The sequence below is a fragment of the Ranitomeya variabilis genome, chromosome 4 (assembly GCF_051348905.1).
Source record: "Ranitomeya variabilis isolate aRanVar5 chromosome 4, aRanVar5.hap1, whole genome shotgun sequence".
Classification (NCBI taxonomy): domain Eukaryota; kingdom Metazoa; phylum Chordata; class Amphibia; order Anura; family Dendrobatidae; genus Ranitomeya; species Ranitomeya variabilis.
In genome coordinates, this window is record NC_135235.1 from 232,257,903 (window position 1) to 232,281,281 (window position 23,379).

General features: G+C 42.4%; 1 protein-coding gene across 1 annotated transcript in view; it reads right to left on the bottom strand.

The window, feature by feature from the left end:
• Positions 1-469: 469 nt before the first annotated feature.
• The window catches only part of LOC143768745 (IgGFc-binding protein-like), a 184,696-nt gene continuing 161,786 nt past the window's right edge, over positions 470-23,379 (bottom strand). The window contains exon 7 of the mRNA XM_077257394.1: positions 470-790. Within this exon, the coding sequence (XP_077113509.1) occupies positions 765-790 (26 nt within the window). The 3' untranslated portion in view covers positions 470-764. The remainder of the gene's footprint in view (positions 791-23,379) is intronic.

A 23,379-nucleotide genomic window follows, 5' to 3' on the forward strand; every position in this document is an offset into this window, starting at 1 on the left:
TCACGGGTGAAGTGTAACTACGATAAAAATTACAGATCTCTCCATTCTTTGTAGGTGAGAAAACTTACAAAATCGGCAGTGTATCAAATAATTAGTTTCCCCACTGTAGGAGGCTATGTGTGGGTGTGTGGGCTCTTACAGTATATAGGGACTGTGTGTGGGATCATACGGTATATACGGGGATGTCAGCATGCTTAATTCTGCTAACTATTAAGCAATATAATTAATATAAAATATTTATAATTAATATTTTAATAATAATATTGAGCCCTCTAGAAAGTTCATTGTCCACTTCTGGTCAAAGGGATTCACAAATGGTAAGCAGCCCACACCCATGTTACTCTAATCCACCCCAGACCCGACGTTATTCCATATTTAGCGCCTTGTACTACATGTATAGCGCAGTCCATCACTGCATCGCCTCCTAGTGGTGGAAGTAATTACTGCACACAACACAGCTGAGCTGGATGATTTATTATTGTATAAGCAGATTATAATATTTGCTGCATTATGCTATTAATGTCCTGGAAATTATAATCTCACTTCCAGGTCTAATCAGATGTTTGCATTAATCAATTTCACCCAATGAGTCATTATTGCAGATTTATAAGGAAAGAAAAGATGATTTATTGTAAGATTTTTTAAGGTAAATTTCTGTAAGTGCATATAGAAGACCCTCGGATTTCTGTGCGTGCTGTTTATTTCCGGTGACATCTTTCCTCCATTATCTTGGTCTCTTCCAGGAATCACAGTATCTCAGAATATTAGATGTAATTTATTGGCCCAGAACCTGCAGGACAGAGAAGGGATTAATGGTACAAAACAAAGGTTACAAAAAAATTAAATAGATAGATAATAGATAGATAGATAGATAGATAGATAGATAGATAATAGATAATATATAGATAGATAATAGACAGATAGATAGATAGATAGATAGATAGATAGATAGATAGATAGATAGATAATAGATAACAGACATATAATAGATAGATGATAGACTGATAATAGATAATAGATGATAGATAATGGGTAATAGATAAGATGATAGATAGATAATAGATAGATAGTTGATAGATAATAGATAATAAATAGATAATAGAAAATAACAGATAGATAACAGACTTTTTGTGATACATATGATGTATTTTACAAGCTGCCATGTTTCAACCATTACATTTATGTTTATTTTTAATTTACTTAATAAAAAGGTAAAAACAATCACAGTGTTCACCGTAAATAAACTGTCACTGTATTACATATTCTGTCATAGTTGCAGACATACTAAACATGTCTGTTTTTTGTGGGTTTGTGATGTTCATTTTTCATAAGTATTTAAAGAATGTGATTAACACATTTATTCTTCATAATTTCTTGGCAGTTTTTTAGTAAACATAAGGCTTTTACTTTTATTTTACTACGTCTACAATTATATAGAGAAATATCTGTGTGTACCAGGGCAATATGCCTATGAAGAAGAAGAATACTGCTTAGATCTTTAGGCAAAGAAAATCCTTCTATCATTACCAAAACAGCCTGTGGATCACTATTAAAGCTTGTGTCTGCCGTGCTGCAGGTTGGTTATTTGAATGTTTGGAAAAGAAGACAAAAGTTTGCAGTGGACACGAGTAGGTGAAGATAACTCAGTCTTAAACTGCTTAAAAAACTTTTACACATGGAGGACAATGATCTGTACAAAAGTTTGTTCCTAATCATTGTCCAACATACAGTAAATGTTTCTGAAGATACAACAACAAATAAGAGTTGATCGATTTGTCATTGATCGTAAATCAATAGATGGCAGCAGATGTCTACATGTAAAGTGAGCAGCCAGTAATAAGGTCAGATGTGTTGAGAGGTGGTGACAAAAAAAGATACCGTAATTGTTACTTGATAGCAAACCAGAGACAATCCACTTGTTGTATGGACGGTGTAGTTGGTGCTAATATACAAGTTTGTTATTTTTTCATTATTTTGGGATATAAATTTTTTTTGTTAGTTAGCCATATTGTAAAGTATAGATGTGAATTACCATTTTATTCAGGGCCGAAACACTCAGGGGCTGGAAAAAAAAAGTCAAAAATTGTCAAAAACAAGTAAAAAAACACAATATATGTGAAATACTGAAGAATACACACCTGTCATACCCCAATACCACTAACACATAGACCACATACATTGAGTACCCAAACGTTAGGAGACCGAAATATCTTCTATAGAGATGAGCAAAAAAATTTGAGCGGAATTGAATTCTACTTAAATTTTTACAAAAATTCACATTTGTCAAAATGCATTTTTTTGGGTAATTTGCTTCTGTATGGACTCAACGCGAAGGCGTCTGCTTCCCGACATGTTTCTAAACCATAAAAGGCCACCAAAACTTCACATCTCGCCTCTCTACTCTAGCCCCTCCACTCCTCATCACCACCCATCAGGTCCTTGTCGCATCTTCAGATCACCACCGCTTGCGTTGAAGTTCCTCGGCCTTTCACTCGGGGCTGGGACTTCCAGGTTTCAATAAGATAAGGAGATTTATAAACGTGAGCCCTCAAGGCCTTGACATTTTGGTGCCATAATCTTTCACATGCTTGTGCAGAACCCTTCCTTATCTAATCGAACCAAGAAGTCCTGGCCTAGTCTCATGGGATCGGGGATTTCAGTTCAAGTGGTGGCAATCTGAAGATGTAGCAAGGACTGGAAGGGTGACAGTGAGGAGCGGAGAGGTGAGTGGTGAGGTGACAATAAGGATTTTCTATATTTTTTAAATCTGGGGTCTGGAGATAGACCACACAGAATAACAAGGGACATTAAATTCAAACTTCCTGGGGCAAATCTGTGATAACAGCGGAAATTGAGTTTTGCCTGATCCGCTCATCTCTAGTGTTGTGGGATGTTGTATGATGTTGGAGCCGAAGCCTCCACCATAACTATATTCTGACCAGGAATATTTGGATTTAGCGAACACCTTCCATTTTCTGACCAAATTTTAGCATCGTAGACGTCACTAATGCGAATGGCCATGACTTAGAGGGAATGTCCACCCTTAACACCATTTAGTTTTGAGACCTGCCTCTCTGATGGATGTGAATTTCTGGAGGGCGCTCAAAGCCGTGACTACTCCGTACACCAGTGTTATACAGCTGACGTCTGCCCGGAAACTCTGGGATTGACAATAATTACAATCAAGGCAGTATGAATCATCTGCAAATCCAAACAGGGCACAGAGAGTTGGTGACCTGTTTACATTTTACAAATATTGAGTTTAACAGAATACTATTACAATAATATAACATTGTAGACATACTCGTTTCCAACATCCCTGCGCTTCCTTTTCAAGTCCAATTGTAAACAAAAAAAAAATATTCAACTCCTGATGCAAATTAAAATTATCACCAAATGTATATTAATTTCAGTTTCTCAGTACAACCAATATAGTAAAAGTTTGGAACCTTTCAATTTTTCTCTTTCATGCAATTACTATATGGATGATACATTTTATATTGTGTTACATTGAACTTTATGAATGGAAATACCAAACATTTCCTTTTCAATATTTATCTACTTTTGATATATTGATTTTTCTCTTTTCGGCATTTACTCTATGGGTAATTCATTTTATATTTTATTTTTTTTAATTTATTTTTAATTGTATGTATTTTATATTTTTATATATTGGACTTTATCAATGCAGATATATCATTTTTTTATTATCATTATTTTTTTAAATAGGAAAGAAGGGGTAATTTAAAAGTTCTATATCGTTAAAATATTTTTCAATTACTTTTTAAAACTTTTTTTTACATTATATTTTAGTCCTTTATAATGACGTAATCTGTGACATTTTGATCACATCTTCTATATACCGATTATGCCATGGTATTGCAAAATATAGTTGATATGAAGGATATCGCAGGAGTAGCATGATGGTAGTGCTGGGAACCTTCAGCATGTCGTCAGCTGCCATGACAGCCAATCGACACAGTGCATTTTTGGCCTCAAGGCTCTTAAAATTACGCATCCTTGGTACAGATGAGCACTAGTGATGAGTGAGTATGCTCGGTACTCGGGTGGTCTCAGAGTATTTTGGTGTGATCGAAGATTTAGTTTTTGTCACCGCAGCTGCATGATTTGCAGCTGCTACACAGCCTAAATACATGTGGGGGTTGCCTGTTTGTTTACTCATCACTTCGAGTAAGATTGAAAATTCGAGTAAAATTGAAATTTTACAAAAATCTGCATTTGCCAAAATGCGTTGATCTGTACAAAGGAAAAGCTGATTGGTTTGTTATTGATGGTAAACCTTCATGATGACTCAGATCTCTAAGTGGAAGGAAGGGATGAGCTGCCGATAACAGAGTCGGATGTTTGGGGGAGGGGAACAAAGAGGAAGATAATTGTTACATGATAGAAACCAGAGACAATCAACTTGCTGTATCGGAGCTCGTTATGGACCATTTCGTTGGTGATAATTTACACGTATTTTTCTTTTCACTTGTTACAAATATTTCTCGATGTGTAGATGTGGAATTACCAATTGAGTAGAGAAGTGGACACACCGGAGCTGGAAAGAAGAAGTCAAAAATAGTCAAACAAGTCCAAAAGCCAGACACAATAGATGAGCTATACTGAAGAATATGACATACACACCTTGTATTCCCGCTGCCACTGTGCCATACGCCATGCCCACTGAGTACCCAATAGTTACGAGACCGAAAGGTGCTATGGGATTTTGCATTGTGTTGGAACTGAAGCCTCCACCATAATTAATTTCTGATGAGACGTACTCAGAGTTAGGGATTGCCTTCCATTCTGCATTTTGTAGAGGTTTCCCATTAAATAAGAATCCAGATACACTCGAGGCCTTCGCTGTAATAATGGCCAAATTATTGTCAAATCCCTTCTGTCCAATGAGGCTGTAATTATGGAAGAACGATTCAGTATCTGGGATTTTGGTCAGGAAAGATCCAAAGGGTTTGCCCTCAAATTTGCCACTAAAGCCATAAAGAAAAACCTGAATATTCTCTGTGCTGTGGATGGATAAGGGTTTGGAAGCAGAAACCTTAAACTTCATCGGTTTTCCTGCTTCTAGGTTGGTCGTCAGCTTTTCGTCACCTGACTGGTACTCCAGATAAGTGGGTTTAGACCCCAAGACATAAACTTGGCTGTCACTAGATAAGAAGGACGGGACTGAGACACAGTAGGACTTTCCCCAATTTTTTTCTGGTAGGAGCTGTTCATAAACAAGACTGCAACCTCCAACACCAGGAACACATGAATGGCCAGATATGATGGCCACCGGATGTTGAGAGGCGACCTCAGTTCCGGAGAGGTTGTCTTTACTCTGCAACTGCACAAACTGGAATGGCTTCAGATCCACGGTCATGGTGTCACCTTTATTATAATTCTTCCCGTTGTAATATACAGTTCCGCTGAGGACTATGGTAAGTGTAGTTAACATGTGCTGAGCAACAACAGCAAATTGTGCATAGTGTTTTGAAGGTCCATCAGTCGGGGTGAATATGGTGTATTTAGTTCCCCACTGGTCAACCGGGTAATGCAAAGCAACGTCTCCACTGGTTCCTACAAAGTTACGGGACATCACGGTGATGTCCTCATTGGCTTTAATGATCATGCTATTGGAAGATATCCCTGATCCTATAATCTGCGGGAGATTTGGGTACTTGAATGTTGCTAGTTCTCTTTTCCTAATTGTGACCTCCTTCTTGATATCAGAATTATTAATGGATACCGAGGTGGAAGATGAACATGGTCTAGGAAGCTCGATTCCCCACCTAGGGATTAGTGTATCGCATGTTGGCTGCAGAAACACGGTAACAAATTCTCTTCCTCGTATGAAGATACTTTCTATTGCTATAAATGAAACTTACAGTTAGATTTACAGTTCAGGTCCTTTTTTCATAGACTAAAATTGTTTTTAATCTAAATTGAAGCACAGAAAGTCTGACATCATAGACTTTACTAATCCGAAAGGAAATACCTTAGAGGGAATGTCCACCCAAAGCACATTTGTGACATAAAGTTGACATGTTACTAGTGATACAAGTGCCCAAAGTTATCAAAGATAACTTTGAGCAAGACAATCTGACCCTTTACAGGCCATGGTGAAGGCTATCCTCAACCAGGCCTGAATGAACGTTAATGACCAACCAATGTTTGTTGCTGTTGTTGTTGTTATTTTTTTTCTTTTTTTTTGCCTTTTTGCTCTTCAGCAGGAGTATTATGTATATTTTTTCATTGATGTGACTACATGGGAGACATTTTTATTACAAAACTAAACTTTTAAGGACTTACATATTTGCCCCTGTACTGCCGTTCCTTTGAATCCCACCAGTAGACCAGATCCTGGAGAATAAATAGCACACATTACTTCATCTGTCCCAAAGTCTTCAGTTTTACTGATAAATTACCAATAGACAAAGTTTGTGCACGATTATAGAATAAAAGTTTTATTTGAAGCAGGTTTATTGTCTTAGACTCCCAAACAGATGGATGGATGGAAAATAGACATGAAAAATATAGGTGCAAAATAGATGGAAAAATAACGACTCACAATGCCACTCATTTAAATTACCTGTATTTATGGTCATGCACAATTAACCCCTTCCAGCCTTGGCAAATTTTTGCTTTTGCGCTTTTTGCATTTTGTTTTCTCCTACCCTAGTGTTTTGATTTTTCCGTCCCCATAGCCATGTGAGAGTTTGGGGTGCATGAATTTTCCTAGTCTTGCAAAACCTCTGTGTGAATATATAAATGCTTCTTATGTCTTCGTTTTGTCATTTGGTTCTGCTCCCACAGCTAACTTCCCATAACGAATATTTGGTGCTTTTTTCTGGTATGTAATTTTGTGTTCAATAAATGCAGCGTCTTACAGTTTTAGCAAAGTGCATGGGATTCTCTAAATCTTACATCCTTGGTACTTTTTTACACAGCATAAACTGACATGTGGTGTGATGTTTTGGAGCATGAAACATGTCAATTGCCCTTGCAGTAAATATTCGTCTATATAAATAGCTGGATAATGGCTGAAGCCATGTCTGGAAAATTGCTGTAGACATAGGTGGAGCATTGCTGTAGAAATGGCTTTGTAATGGCTGTAGACATGGGTACAAGATGGCTATAAACATATTTGGATAATGGTTGCAGAAAAGGGTGGATGATGGATGTACACATGGCTGGTTAATGCCTATACATATGGCTAGGTAACGCCTATACATATGGCTAGGTAATGGCTGTAGACATAAATGGATGATGTCTGTAAACATGGCTGGGTAATGGTGGATGATGTGGATATAGGTGGATGAAGGCTGTAGACATGGGTGGATGATGGATATACACATGGCTGGTTCATGGCTGTAGACATTGCTGGGTAACAGCTGTAGACATCGGTGGGTGATGGCATTAGACATGGTTGGATGATGGCTGTAGATATGGGTGGGTAATGGTTGTAGACATGGCTGGGTAATGGCTGTAGACATGGGTAGGTGATTGCTGTAGACAAGGCTGTAGACATTATTGGGTGATGGCTTTAGACATGCATGGATGATGGCTGTAGGCATGAGTGGGTAATAGCTGTAGACATGGCTAGGTGATTGCTGTAGACATGGCTAAGTAATGGCCGTACACATGGCTGAGTGATGGCCATACACATGGCTGTGTAATGGCTGTAGACATGGCTGGGTGATTGCTATTTACATGCCTGGGTAATGGATGTAGACATGGGTGGGTGATGGCTGTAGACATGGCTAGGTGAAGGCTGTAGATGTGGCTAGGTGATGGCTGTAGACATGGCTAAGTGATGACCATACACATGGCTGGGTGATAGCTTTTAACATGACTGAGTGATGGCTATAGACATGGCTGGGTAATGGATGTAGACCTGGGTGGATGATGGCTATACACATGGCTGTTATGGCTGCAGACATGGTTAAGGCTACTTTCACACTTCCGTCCTATGGCCTACGTTGCAATGCGTCATTTTGGAGAAAAAACGCATCCTGCAAAGTTGCCCACAGGATGCATTTTTTCTCCATAGACTTGCATTAGCGACGCATTGCGACGTATGGCCGCACGTCGCATCGGTCGTGCAACAGATGCGTCATGTTTTGGCGGCCGCGACGCACAAAAAAAGTTTTATGTAACATTTCTTTGTGCGACGGGTCTGCCATTTTCGACCGCGCATGCGTGGCCGAAACTCCGCCCCCTCCTCCCCGGAACTCACAATGGGCAGCGGATGCGTTGTAAATCTGCATCCGCTGCCCACGTTGTGCTACATTTAGCACAACGTCGGTCGGTACGTCGGGCCAATGGTTTGCGATGGCCCCGTACCGACGGAAGTGTAAAAGTAGCCTAAGTGGTGGCTGCACGCATGGCTAGGTGATGGCTGTAGACATGACAGGGTAATAAATGTTGTCATGGGTGTTGTGAATTCCGCTCTTGGGCTCCCTCCGGTGGTTGTAAGTAGCACTTTTGTGAATTCTGCTCTTGGGCTCCCTCCTGTGGTGTTGAGTGGTATAGCTGCTTCTTGGATTTAGCATCAGCAGCTGCTCCCACTGATCGACTTTCTGGCTCGGCTATTTTAGTCTGACCTTATCCCTTAATCAATGCCAGTTGTCAATTGTTCCTGCTTGGAGCCACTGCTCTTTTGGATTTCCCTGACACTCTGTCCAGTTCAGCAAAGATAAGTCCTTGCTTGTCCTTTTGCAGTCCACTTGTTGTGGACTTTATTGTTCAGCACATTCTATGTTTTGCTCATTTGTCCAGCTTATCAGTATGGATCTATTCAGCTAAGCTGGAAGCTCTGGGCTGCAGTTTTTGCCCTCCACACCTTTAGTCAGGTGTGGAGATTTTTGCATATCTCTGCGGTGGACTTTTTCTAGTTTTTATTACTGACCGCAGTCTTCTTTCCTTACTGTCTATCTAGCTAGAAGTGGTCTCCTTTGCTTAATCTTGTTTCATACTACGTATGTCATTTCCTTCTCCTCTCACAGTCAATATTTGTGGGGGGCTGTCCTATCCTTTGGGGATTTTCTCTGAGGCAAGAGAGTTTTCCTGTTTCTACCTTTAGGGGTAGCTAGTTCTCCGGCTGTGACAAGTCCAGGGAGTGACAGGAACATCCCATGGCTACTGCTAGTGTTGTGTTAAGATCAGGAACTGCGGTCTGTATAGTTACCACCTGCTCAGAGCTAGTCGCATGTCGCTCCTAAATTACCAGTCCATAACACATGGGTGGGTGATGGCTGTAGACATGAGTGGATGATGGCTATACACATGGCTAGGTGATGGCTGTAGACACGGCTAAGTGATGGCTGTATGCAGCGCCCCAGAGTCCTGGTCGTTGCAGTAATGTAATTCTTCCACCAGGGGGAGTGACATTACGTCTGGAGGCAATAAAGGAGATCTTCTGTCCAGGTATCACAAACCACACACAACACACTTCACACTCCAGGCCGCCAGGAGGAGCTACGCTTCTATTTATTAGGGCACTCCTCACAGTTAGGTAAAACTGGTGGCTTGGTTAGGAAGTTAGTCAGAACCCGACGGAGTTTGGCAGAAGCTGGCTGGAGTGGGTTCCAGCCAGATCCAGACTGCGGTCTGAGGAGGACGAGGGTCCACGGAGCTGTGCCTGCCCCACGTGCGGCAGCATCCTAAGAAAGAGGCATTACAAGAGAAGTGTATTGCAGTGAGTGAGAAACGAAGTCATAGCACAAGGAGAGGAAATCAGAAGGAGTTCTGCCCTGTGAAAGGCTGCCTCCTTCTGAGGCACAAGAATCCTGGTGGCCAGAATACCGAGGGAGTAAGGATCTCTATGCTTTACTTCAGAGACTGGCAGGACAGTTCATTCCACGTTAGCTGCCTGACCTTATACCTATGAGGCACGGTGGCAACTTGTGGGGGCCGGTGCGTCGTAGGGTCCCTATAAAAAGCCTCAGACCACCAGTCATATGGGTTTTGTCCTATCCTATCCATCAGGGGGACAGAGAGAAAGAGACTTAACATCTCCAATAGTTGTGAGGACCTTACCGAGAAGCTCAGCAGGGAGGTACTACAACATCCAGGCGCTAGAGGAAGGCTACTGATTTCCACCTGGATAAGGGGACTCTGGATTTGCCTTCAGACCGGCCGGACTCTGCCTACCCTGTGGTCGGTACCCTGGACTGTGGATGCTGAAGCCATCAGTAAAAAGGTAAAGAGACTGCAACCTTGTGTCCTCGTTCTTCACTGCGCCTCACACCATCCACCACCTACACTCTGGGAAGCCCTGGGGATACACTTCACCTGTGGCAAGGTATACCATCTAGCTGCCATCACATCACCCCAGCGGACCCCTAGCAGCGTCGGTCACCCTGACCGAATACCACAGGTGGTGTCAGGAACATTATCCCTTTAAAGACCTTTCCCCCATTTATCAATGGACGCCCCTAGGGCCATGGACCGGGTCAGCCACCGTGACATCCCCGCCGAGAACCGAGGGATCCGGTACCGAGTACCCCATAGCCCTTCTGGGGGCGCTCCATGTACACATGGCTCGGTGATGGCTGTGGACATGTCTGGTTGATGGCTGTAGACATTGGTAGGTGATGGCTTTAGACATGCGTGGATGATGGCTGTAGACATGACTGGGTAATGGCTGTAGACATAGCTAGGGGATGGCCGTAGACATGACAGGGTAATGCATGTAGACCTGGGTGGTTGATGACTCTAGACATGAGTGGATGATGGCTATACACATGGCTTCAGAAATGGCTGTAGACATGGCTGAATAATGGCTATGGACATGGCTGGGTAATGGCTGTAGACATGGGTGGATGATGGCTGTGGAAATGGCTTGATAATGGCTGTAGACATGGCTGGGTAATGGCTATAGACATGGCTGGGTGATGGCTATAGACATGGCTTGATAATGGCTGTAGACATGACTAGGTGATGGCTGTAGACATGGCTGGGTGATGGCTAGAGACATGGCTTGGTAATGGCTGTACACATTGGTGGAAGATGGCCATACACATTGCTCAGTCATGGCTATAGACATGAATGGGTAATGGCTGTAGACATGGCAGGGTAATGGCTGTAGATATGGGTGAATAATGGTTATAGGCATGTATGAATGATGGTTTCTGTGCAGCCATGGCTGGAAAATGCCTGCAGACATGCTTGGATGATGGCTGTAAACATGTCTAGACAATGGCTGCAGACATAGATTGAGCATTGCTGTAGAAATGACTGTAATGGCTGTAGACATGTGTACAAGATGGCTGTAAACATATTTGGATGATTGTTGCAGAAAAGGGTGGATGATGGCTGCAGAGATAGCTCTGTAATGCCTATACACATGGCTAGGTAATGCCTATACACTTGGCTAGGTAATAGTTATTAACATGAATGGATAACTGCTATAGACATGGCTAGGTAATGGTTGTAGACATTGGTGAATGATGGCTGTAAATATGACTGGGTAATGGATATAGGCATGGGTGGATGATGGCGATAGACATGGCTGAGTAATGGCTGTAGACATGGGTAGATGATGGCTGTAGACATTGGTGGGTGATGGCTGTACACATGGCTGGGTAATGGCTGTAGACATGTCTAGATGATGGCTGTAGACATGGCTAGGTGATAGTTGTAGACATGGCTAAGTGATGGCTATACACATGGCTGGGTAATGGCTGTAGATATGACTGGGTAATGGCTGTAGACATGGCTGGGTAATGGCTGTAGACATGGCTTGGTGATGGCTAAAGTCATGGCTGGGTAACAGCTGTAGACATGGCTAGATGATGGCTGTACACATGGCTTGGCGATGGCTAGGTGATCGCTTTAGATAAGGTTGGGTAATGTCTGTAGACATGGCTGGATGATGGCTATAGACATGGGTGGGTGATGGCTGTACACATAGCTGGGTGATGGCTGTAGAGATGGCTAGTTGTCGTTATAGGCATGGCTGGGCAATGGCTGTAGACATGGCTGGGTAATGGCTGTAGACATGGCTGGGTGATGGCTATAAACATGGCTGAGTAATGGCTGTAGACATGGCTTGGTGATGGCTGTTGATGTGGCTTTGTAATGGCTGTAGACATGGCTAGGTGAAGGTTGTGGATATGGCTGTGAGATGACTATAGACATAGCTGGATAATGACTTTAAACATGGTCTGGTGATGGCTGTAGACATGGCTGGGTAATGACTGTACACATGGGTGGACGATTGCTGTAGATAAAGCTGTATAATGGCTATAGACATGGCTGCATGATGTCTATAGATATGGGTGGAAGATAGTTTTAGACAGGGCTGGGACATGGCTATAGATATTGTTGAATTTCCCTCCTAATATAGGACAATTGTCATCCACCTCACAGGGGTTTTGTGGTCCTTTTCATGAAAATTTTAGGGTGATATGTTGGATCTGAATGACCTGTATCTGCAAGTAGATTCGTAAAAGTTTCCAAATAGTTTCTTGTAATACCCCTCCACACCATGTGGTGCGCTGTTTATCAGAATATGATAATGATCAGTACAGTGCACAGATCATTGCTGCAAAAGAATAATAGTTCTCTAACACAATGTCTAGTAAATTTAGTTAATAGAAAGTAACATCTATCAAATCGTGGAAAACTAGAGAGTTTACTCAGTTTCATGTTAGGAATACAGATGTGTAATTTGTAGGTAATTTATTAAATGCCATTTTAGGTCTTACCACAAAGTAATACAGCCCACAGGCGAAATTTCATAAGTGAAAGACACTCCATAACTGAAACAGAAGAGACAAAAGAAACAATATACAAATATTTCCTTCCGTTCATTTGCTCTTGGCTCTATCACAAGATGTCGGATTCTATATGTCCAGATGTCACCACTCAGTGGTCATGATCTGCACTGCCGCCTGTGAAGGATTTACTAGTGAGCTGCAGTGTTATTTAGGAAGCAGCAATAAGTCACAACTCATGACTGATCTCATCTTCTTGGTTATCAGCGTCATTGTCTTGATCACCAGGATTCTTCGAATCCATGCTTCCTGTGTGCTGGGTACTAAAAATAATTATGACTTTAAGAGGGTACAGAGGAGGCTCCACTACTGTAAGGGGCATAAAGGAGGCATCACTACTGTAAGGGAGAAATAAGAAGGCATCACTACTGTACAGGAGCAAAAAGAGAGGCATATCTACTGTGAGGGGGTAGTAAGAATGCATCACTACAGTAAGGAGGCATCACTACTGTAACAAGGCAGTAATTAGGCATCACTGCTGTAAGTGGGCAGTAAGGAGGCATCAGTACAGTAAGGGAGCAAAAAAGAGGCATCACTACTGTATGAGGGCAGTAAAAAGACATCACTACTGTTAGGAGCACTAAGGAGGCAGCACAACTAGGGAGCACTAAGGAGTCATCAATACTGTAAGAGGGCAGTAGGGAGGAATCACTACTGTCAGGGGGCACTAAGGAGGCATCACTATTGTAAGGCAGCATTGAGGAGGCATCACTACTTTAAAGAAGCATTAAGGAGGCATAACTACTGTTAGGGGGTGCTATGGAGGCATCACTACTGCAAGAGAGCATTAAGTAGGCATCACTACTGTAGGGGGTAGTAGTGAGGCATCGCTACTCTAAGCGGGCACTAAGGAGCCATCACTGCTGTAAAGGAGCACTAAGGAGGCATCAGTACTGTATGGGGCAGTAAGGAGGCATGACTACTGTATGGGGCAGTAAGGAGCCATCACTGCTGTAAAGGAGCACTAAGGAGGCATCACTACTGTATGGGGCAGTAAGGAGACATCAATACTGTAAGGAGCAATAAGGAGGCATCACGACTGTAGGAGGCATCACTACTGTAAGGGAGCACTAAGGAGGCATCACTACTGTAGGGGGCACTAATGAGGCATCACTACTGTAGGAGGGCAGTAATGAGGCGTCACTACTGTAGGGGGCAGTAAGGAGGCATCACTACTGTAGGGGGGCAGTAAGGAGGCATCACTACTGTAGGGGTGCGGTAAGGAGATATCACTACTGTAGGGGTGCGGTAAGGAGGCATCACTACTGTAGGGGGGCAGTAAGGAGGCATCACTACTGTAGGGGTGCGGTAAGGAGGCATCACTACTGTATGGGGCAGTAAGGAGACATCACTCCTGTAGAGACATCACTACTGTAGGAGGTCAGTAATGAGGCATCACTACTGTAGGGGGGCAGTAAGGAGGCATCACTACTGTAGGGGGCAGTAAGGAGGCATCACTGCTGTAGGGGGCAGTAAGGAGGCATCACTACTGTATGGGGCAGTAAGGAGACATCACTACTGTAGGAGGTCAGTATTGAGGCATCACCACTGTAGGGGGGCAGTAATGAGGCATCACAACTGTAGGGGGGCAGTAAGGAGGCATCACTACTGTATGGGGCAGTAAGGAGGCATAACTACTGTAGGAGGTCAGTATTGACGCATCACTACATTAGAGGAGCACTAAGGAGGCATCACTACTGTAGGGGTAGTAATGAGGCATCACTACTGTAGGGGGCAGTTAGGAGGCATCACTACTGTAGGGGGCAGTAAGGAGGCATCACTATTTTAGGAGGGTAGTAAGGAATAATCACTTCATCAGCTCATGCCGTCTACAACTGCAGAGCCACTGATCTCAGTGATTGTCTGCAACGTTGTCACCATGATGTCAGCTTTGCAGACAAACAACAAAAACCTGGGAAGCAGTGGAAAATCAGTGTTGGACCGAGATAGGGTGAGTAATACTTGTTTTATTTTGTTTTTTGTATGACTACTGCAGCCTATAGAACAAAGTTTTCTGAAAATAACCCCTTTCATTAAGAACGCATTCACACCCTGAGTTTCTAGACCAAACGTACTTACATGCAATGTTATATTATATCAATGTATTTTTCCTTAGTCCATAGTATTATTCCATTTAGCATCTTTTTATGGACTTTAAATATAATTCTAATGTTATAATATTTAGGCTATGTTCACACTTTACGGTTTTTGCTGCGGATCCGCATCAGTTTTCCATGCAGGGTACAGTACAATGTTACCCTATGGAAAACAAAAACCGCTGTGCCCACTTTGCGTTTTTCCACAGGAAAATCCGCACGGATTTTCTGCGGAAAAAAAGAAGTACCATGTCAATTCTTTCTGCGGATTCCGCAGCGGTTTTCCACCTGCACCAATAGGAAAGTGCAGTTGGAAAACCGCAGTGGAATCCGCAGTAGAAACCGCACAAAAAACCGCAGTGAAAATCACCGCGGTTTTGCACTGCGGTTTTTGCAAATCCGCTGCGGAAAAATCCGCAGTGGAATCTGCAAAGTGTGAACAAGCCCTTAAAAAGATTTTCCATATTTTTTTTTTCATTATTTGCCATTTACAATTTTACCTACATTTGGAAAATGTAAAAATGTAAGTATTTTTTTAGATCTATATCTGTGTAGTGAGTGTTATGGGTAATGGAAAAGCTTACCTGCTCCTCTAGTGCTCCGGTCTGTGACTATCCTGGATGGGGCGGTATTTATACCAGGTCCTGGACTCATTAATAACATGAATTTACATATATTATAAAAGCTACCTTGTCCAGTGACCCTCCCCTCACAATTGTGCAAGACGCACATGTATTCAGCTCATTGTGACTCTGGAGGAAAACCAAAATGTCAAATTATAGCAAATGACGTCTCTGTAGAATGATGTATCAGTGTTTTTCACTCCCCATGTGAAAGTTTCTGGATGCCTAATTATCCACAGAAGATAATCAGATTTTGGCGATGTTACTTACTCAGCTTTGTTTTACCTTATCCCGGTCCTGCACAACTTTTACCAGTGACCATGAGCTTCCTAATGTCATCTCTGTAGTAATAAACTACTATGCAAACCCTAATACCTCACAAGTGATGAGCGAATGTTATCCAAGCATTCTCGTGTGCTAACCGAGTGACTTCGACTTTCTCGAAAAATATGTTCCCCTTGCCCATGGCTGCATGTCTCGCAGCTGTGCTGTTCAACAGATGCAACACATGCAGGGATTGCCTGTTTGAACAACACCTTTTTTAACACGTTCGCTCATTAGTCATTACTAGTAAGGTAGTAGGGTTGGCATATTTTTCAAGAACGTCAAAGTCATTCGGTCAGCACAGGAGCATGCTCGGATAACACCTTTTCCGACTTGTTCGCTCATCAATAGTAAGGCAGAGGGTTGGCATATTTTTCGAGAACATCAAAGTCACTTGGTTAGCACGCGGGCATGCTCGGATAACACCTTTTCCGACACGTTCACTCATCACTAGTAAGGTTGTAGGGTTGCCATAATTTTTGGGAATGCCGAAGTCGCTAGGTTAGCACACGAGCATGCTCGGATAACACCTTTTCCAACACGTTTGCTCATCACTAGTAGGATAGTAGGGTTGGCATATTTTTCGAGAACATCAAAGTCACTCGATTAGCACATGAGCATGCTCAAATAACACCTTTTCCGACACGTTCACTCATCACTAGTAAGGTTGTAGGGTTGGCATATTTTTCAGGAACGCCGAAGTCACTTGCTTAGCACATGAGCATGCTCGAATAACACCTTTTCCCACACGTTCGCTCATCATTATACCTTACATATCCATATGCCTCTTCTCTTTTACTTCAGCAGACCAGACAGCTGTCAAGCCCATAGTAAAATCAGGAATTTGATCCCATCCCTCATTAACGCAAGTTTCAGAAAAAAGTTTTTTTTTTCTCCTGAGTGCCCCTGTAGTGACCCAGTTGAGAGTGTGTATGCCCTTACCATGGTGGACCACTATACTAAGTGGGTTGCCGTTCACCTTCTACCATGAATATGTGAGACATTACAGTTGCCCTGAAGCAGCCCTCACTGACCGTGGATCTGACTTTGAGTCCCAACTATTTCAATAACTCTGCCAATTCCGTGGGTGCAAGAAGCTAAGAACCACTGCCTATCATCCACAAAGGGGACACTTCCAGCCCGCTACAGAGACTAAAAAAAATAATATCCTTTTTCATGTGTATATTTAGTTAGCTAGTCAGATTAGTAACGTTTCCACCTCTGCACCTGGGTAATACCATGCACTTTGCTTATTATTTCCATTATTTTCATATGCAGCCATGGAGTTATTTTGGACTGCTTGTTGCCACTAAACTGCCTTTCCAGAGCCTTTCATATGGACGATAGTACACTGCTCAAAAAAAATAAAGGGAACACTTAAACAACCAACAGAATATGACTCCAAGTAAATCAAACTTCTGTGAAATCAAACTGTCCACTTAGGAAGCAACACTGATTGACAATCAATTTCACATGCTGTTGTCCAAATGGAACAGACAACAGATGGAAATTATTGGCAATTATCAAGACACCCCCAATAAAGGAGCGGTTCTGCAGGTGGGTACCACAGACCACATCTCAGTACCAATGCTTTCTGGCTGATGTTTTGGTCACTTTTGAATGTTGGTTGTTCTTTCACACTCATGGTAGCATGAGACGGACTCTACAACCGACACAAGTGGCTCAGGTAGTGAAGCTCATCTAGGAATCCTGAATCCGATTGAAAACATCTGGGACATCATGTCTCGCACCATTCACCAACATCACGTTGCACCACAGACTGTCCAGGAGTTGGTGGATGCTTTAGTGCACGTCTGGGAGGAGATCCCTCAGGACACTATCCATTGTCTCATCAGGAGCATGCCCAGGTGTTGTAGGGAGGTCATACAGGCACGTGGAGGCCACACACAATACTGAGCATCATTTCCTTGTCTTGAGGCATTTCCACTGAAGCTGGATCAGCCTGTAACTTCATTTTCTACTTTGATTTTGAGCATCATTCCAACTCCAGACCTCCGTGGGATATTAGTTGTGATTTACGTTGATCATTTTTAGGTTTTATTGTTCTCAACACATTCCACTATGTAATGAATAAATATTTACAACTGTAATATTTCATTCAGTGATATCTAGGATGTGGGATTTTAGTGTTCCCTTTATCTTTTTGAGCAGTGTATATTGTGGAAAGAAAATCTATTCCATACAGGCACTTTCACCTTCATATTTTGCAGTTTATTGCATATTGTTCTCCATATATCTGAGTATGCTTGCCTTGCTGTTGCTTTACATTACCTGTATATTTCCTTCTTTAGTAGTCCTCCACTCGCGCAGTCGCCGAGGACGGCTTATCTTCAGAGGGGAAGTACTGTATGTAGTGACCCAGTCGAAAGTGTGTCCTTCCCTTTAATCCCTTAATCCCATATGACTCACTATCCCGTCAAAGTGACCTGGGACTTAATTCCCAGTGACGGGATAGTACGTCATATGCGATCGGCCGCGCTCACGGGGGAGTGCGGCCGATCGCGGCCGGGTGTCAGCTGACTATCGCAGCTGACATCCGACACTATGTGCCAGGAGCGGTCACGGACTGCCCCCGGCACATTAACCCCCGGCACACTGTGATCAAACATGATCTCAGTATTCCAGCGGTATAGGAAAGCATCGCGCACGGAGGGGGCTCCCTGCGTGCTTCCCTGAGACCCTCGGAGTAACGCGATGTGATTGCGTTGCTCCGAGCGTCTCTTACCTCCTCTCCCTGCAGTCCCCGGATCCAATATGACCACGGGGCTGCATCCGGGTCCTGCAGGGAGGTGGCTTACCAAGCGCCTGCTCAGATCAGGTGCTGGTAAGCCTGCAGCGCTGTAAGTCAGATCGCTGATCTGACAGAGTGCTGTGCAAACTGTCAGATCAGTGATCTGTGATGTCCCCCCTGGGACAAAGTTAAAAAGTTTAAAAAATTTTTTTTCCACATGTGTAAAAAAAAAAAAAAAAAATTCTAAATAAAGAAAAAAAAATTATTATTCCCATAAATACATTTCTTTATCTAAATAAAACCAAACAATAAAAGTACACATATTTAGTATCGCCGCGTCCGTAATGACCTATAAAACTGTCCCACTAGTTAACCCCTTCAGTGAACACCGTAAAAAAAAAAAAAAAAAAAAACAAGGCAAAAACAACGCTTTATTATCATACTGCAGAACAAAAAGTGGAATAACACACGATCAAAAAGATGCATATAAATAACCATGGTACCGCTGAAAACGTCATCTTGTCCCGCAAAAAACGAGCTGCCAAACAGCATCATCAGTGAAAAAATAAAAAAGTTATAGTCCTCAGAATAAAGCGATGCCAAAATAATTATTTTTTCTATAAAATAGTTTTTATCGTATAAAAGCGCCAAAACATAAACAAATGATATAAATGAGGTATTGCTGTAATCGTACTGACCCAAAGAATAAAACTGCTTTATCAATTTTACCAAACGATCAAAAAATATCACGTGCCCGAAAATGTTACCAATAAAAACGTCGACTCGTCCCGCAAAAAACAAGACCTCACATGACTATGTGGACCAAAATATGGAAAAACTATAGGTCTCAAAATGTGGAGACGCAAAAACTTTTTTGCTATAAAAAGCGTCTTTCAGTGTGTGACAGCTGCCAATCATAAAAATCCGCTATAAAAAACGCTATAAAAGTAAGTCAAACCCCCCTTCATCACCCCCTTAGTTAGGGAAAAATAATAAAATTAAAAAAATATATTTATTTCCATTTTCCCTTTAGGGCTAGGGTTAGGGCTAGGGTTAGGGTTAGGGTTAGGGTTAGAGCTAGAGCTAGGGTTAGGGCTAGGGTTTGGGTTAGGGTTGGGGCTAGGGTTGGGGCTAAAGTTAGGGTTAGGGTTGGGGCTAAAGTTAGGGTTGGGGCTAAAGTTAAGGTTAGGGCTAAAGATTGGGTTAGGGTTTGGATTACATTTACAGTTGGGATTAGGGTTGAGATTAGAGTTAGGGGTTTGTCAGGGTTAGGGGTGTGGTTAGGGTTACCGTTGGGATTAGGGTTAGGGGCGTGTTTGGATTAGGGTTTCAGTTAGAATTGGTGAGTTTCCACTGTTTTTACGGCTCTGCATTATAAACTTCTGTGAAGCACTTGTTGGGTCAAAGTGCTCACCACACAGCTAGATAAGTTCCTTAAGGGGTCTACTTTCCAAAATGGTGTCACTTGTGGGGGGTTTCAATGTTTAGGCACATCAGGGGCTCTCCAAACGCGACATGGTGTCCCATCTCAATTCCAGTCAATTTTGCATTGAAAAGTCAAACGGTGCTCCTTCCCTTCCGAGCTCTGCCATGTGCCCAAACAGTCGTTTACCCCCACATATGGGGTATCAGCGTACTCAGGACAAATTGCACAACAACTTTTGGTGTCCAAGTTCTCTTGTTACCCTTGGGAAAATAAAAATTTGTGGGGCTAAACATTTTTGCGGGAAAAAAAAGATTTTTTATTTTCATGGCTCTGCGTTGTAAACTGTAGTGAAACACTTGGGGGTTCAAAGTTCTCACAACACATCTAGATAAGTTCCTTGGGAGGTCTAGTTTCCAATATGGGGTCACTTGTGGGGGGTTTCTACTGTTTGGGTACATCAGGGACTCTGCAAATGCAATGTGATGCCTGCAGACCAATCCATCTAAGTCTGCATTCCAAATGGTGCTCCTTCCCTTCCGAGCTCTGTCATGCGCCCAAACGGTGGTTCCCCCCCACAAAACACATCTAGATAAGTTCCTTAGGGGGTCTACTTTCCAAAATGGTGTCACTTGTGGGGGGTTTTAATGTTTAGGCACATCAGGGGCTCTCCAAACGCAACATGGCGTCCCATCTCAATTCCAGTCAATTTTGCATTGAAAAGTCAAATGGCTCTCCTTCCCTTCCAAGCTCTGCCATGAGCCCAAACGGTGGTTTACCCCCACATATGGGGTATCAGCGTACTTAGGACAAATTGTACAACAACTTTTGGGGTCCATTTTCTCATGTGAGGGTCCTGAACAGTCTTTTTGACTGACTGCCTTACAGTGTTGACATTTTAGGGCGTTACCTAAGAGAAAATTTAAAGAGAAAAATTAAGGCTGTGACTACACGGTGATTTTGACCATCACAAACATTTAATATCAGCCATTACGTCATTCAATATTAAGGTCTATAATAAAGAGTTAAAAAGACAGTTGGACCTATACCTCTTCCCTTCATTCAATGTCTTCTTCCATTCCTCTGTTGAACTTGAAGGACATATGTCTTTTTTCAATCATACGAACTATGATGAACCTCAGGATTATACAATGGATGATAAGATCATTAAAAAAAAAGAAAATGGAGTCCAACACACGAGCTATTATGGACCTTCACTGAAGAAAAAGAAGAACCTTCAGGTTCTTATTAACCATCCTACAACATGTGGGTAACAAATTTGCTCAACCCTTTTGTGGTATAAAAACTGTAGGGGAACAAAAGCCCACAAGACCATCGGGTGATACTCCTTTAGGCAAGTAAAAGGAAGGTGCTCACCTGATAAGGTTGTCTGCAGGCACTACTCCTATGAACACTGAAGATATGACCTAATGCTACCTCGTGGCTAGGGGATAATCTCCAAGACAGTTGACTAATATGGACAATAATATGATATCGGGCTATGTCGCTGTAATAAAGAATCCTTAGGACCAAGATGAGTTGAACAGTTTTTATTTCTACGTGTTTCAACGTTGTACTAGCATCTTCTTCAAGTGAAAAAAAACAAGATGCAATTGTTTTTTTCACTTGAAAAAGACACCAATTCAGTGTCAAAAAGCGTTGTCGAAATAAAAAACGTTCAACTCATCTTGGTCCTAAGGATTCTTTGTTACTTTTATTCAGCCTGATACCGTGTTTTTGTCCAAATTGGTCAACTTTTTTTGTTAGATATGTTGTGACATAGTTCAGTATAATATTTTCATTTGTTTTAGTTAGAAACAAAGATTCGATCTCTTCCATTTTACTATTCTAGATTTTTATGTGGTCTGCCAGCGGTAACCTGAGGAAAGTCAATAAAGTGACCAAAAAATAGTGAACGTTAATCAAAAGTACCACGTAATATACACCGATATTATTCTCTTACCTATGGTGATCTCACCAATGGCAAAGACCAAGTAGAAGAGGAAGTACTTCATTGTCGATGAATCTGAAGCTCAAGTTGAAGGTAACTAGATGACAAGTCTACACTAAAAGTTTGGTTGGTTATATTTTGACTGGTTAGAGGAGCAACCTTTATACTGTACTTGGTAGCTTCTTTTGGCACAAGCTCATCTGTTACGTAACATAATAATAAAATGTTATATTAATGTGGACTGTACTATACAAATGACTAACATTTACTCGGCATAGGATTATTTGCTGGAAGTCAGAAGTATATCTCTGTTTTTTTGTTTGTTTTTCTTCATTATTAGTAGGCACTTTGAAACCACTTTAGGGATTGTTGGGATTCATGAAAAACCATTGTCTTCACTAGGGTTGAGCGACTTTTACTTTTTCAGGATCGAGTCGGGTTTCGCGAAACCCGACTTTGTCAAAAGTCGGGTCGGGTGAAATCGGCCGATTATTGCGAAAAGTCGGGGATCCGACCGAAACACGAAACCCAATGCAAGTCAATGGAGAATCAAAGTCAGCAGTGAGTGGAGGACAGGAAAACACCAACAGAGCCCATTTTAATGCCAAAAACATCAATTCTTGTTATTTAAGCTTGTCAATCTTAATTTACCTTATAATAATAGTTAGCCATTGAAAATTTGGGGGTCATTTGGCAACAGTTGTGGGGGGAGTAGGGCTGGCTCAAGTTTTTCGTGGGCCCAGGAAATGCGGACTACATCACGGCGGTGGAGCAGGGAGAGGTAAGTATTTCAACTTTGCAAGTGCTGTGATCCTGAGCAAGTGGGGGGCACACTCGTTCGCATTGCCACTGGCACAGGGCCCCTCAAAGTACGGCGTTGTGATTGACGGCGGGGGCGCCTCCCACCGGCAGAGACACTTTTGCGTACTATGAGGGGCCCTGTGCCAGTGACGTCGCCAACGAGTATGCCCCCCCCACCTGTTGAAGGAACCTGCACTTTCATCTGCACCTTCCTCTTCGTCCCCGTGTAAGGTGGCATAGTATGCGGGAAGGGGAACCAGACTTTCTGCAGGGTCAGATACTGGCTATGTAGAGTGCAAGGGGAATGTAGTGGTCTGGGTCAATGTACCGGCAGACTCATCTAGCAGTGGCTGGGCAATGGGCAGGATGAGGAGGAAACACAGATATAGGCCCAAAGAATAAAGTAGGCTAAATGCAGTTCAAAATTAGTAACAGGAGTAAACAGGCAGCACTGCTTTGTTCAGTGGAGGAGAACAGCAAGGAGCGGCAGACACTGTTAGGATGCCCAACCAAACCAGTAGGCCAAATGCAGTTTTAAAATTCCTATAGGCCGAAAGCCTGAAGATTGAAGCTCAGGATAAAAACACAGGAGAATACCAAGGAGCGGCAGACACTGTTAGTAGGCCC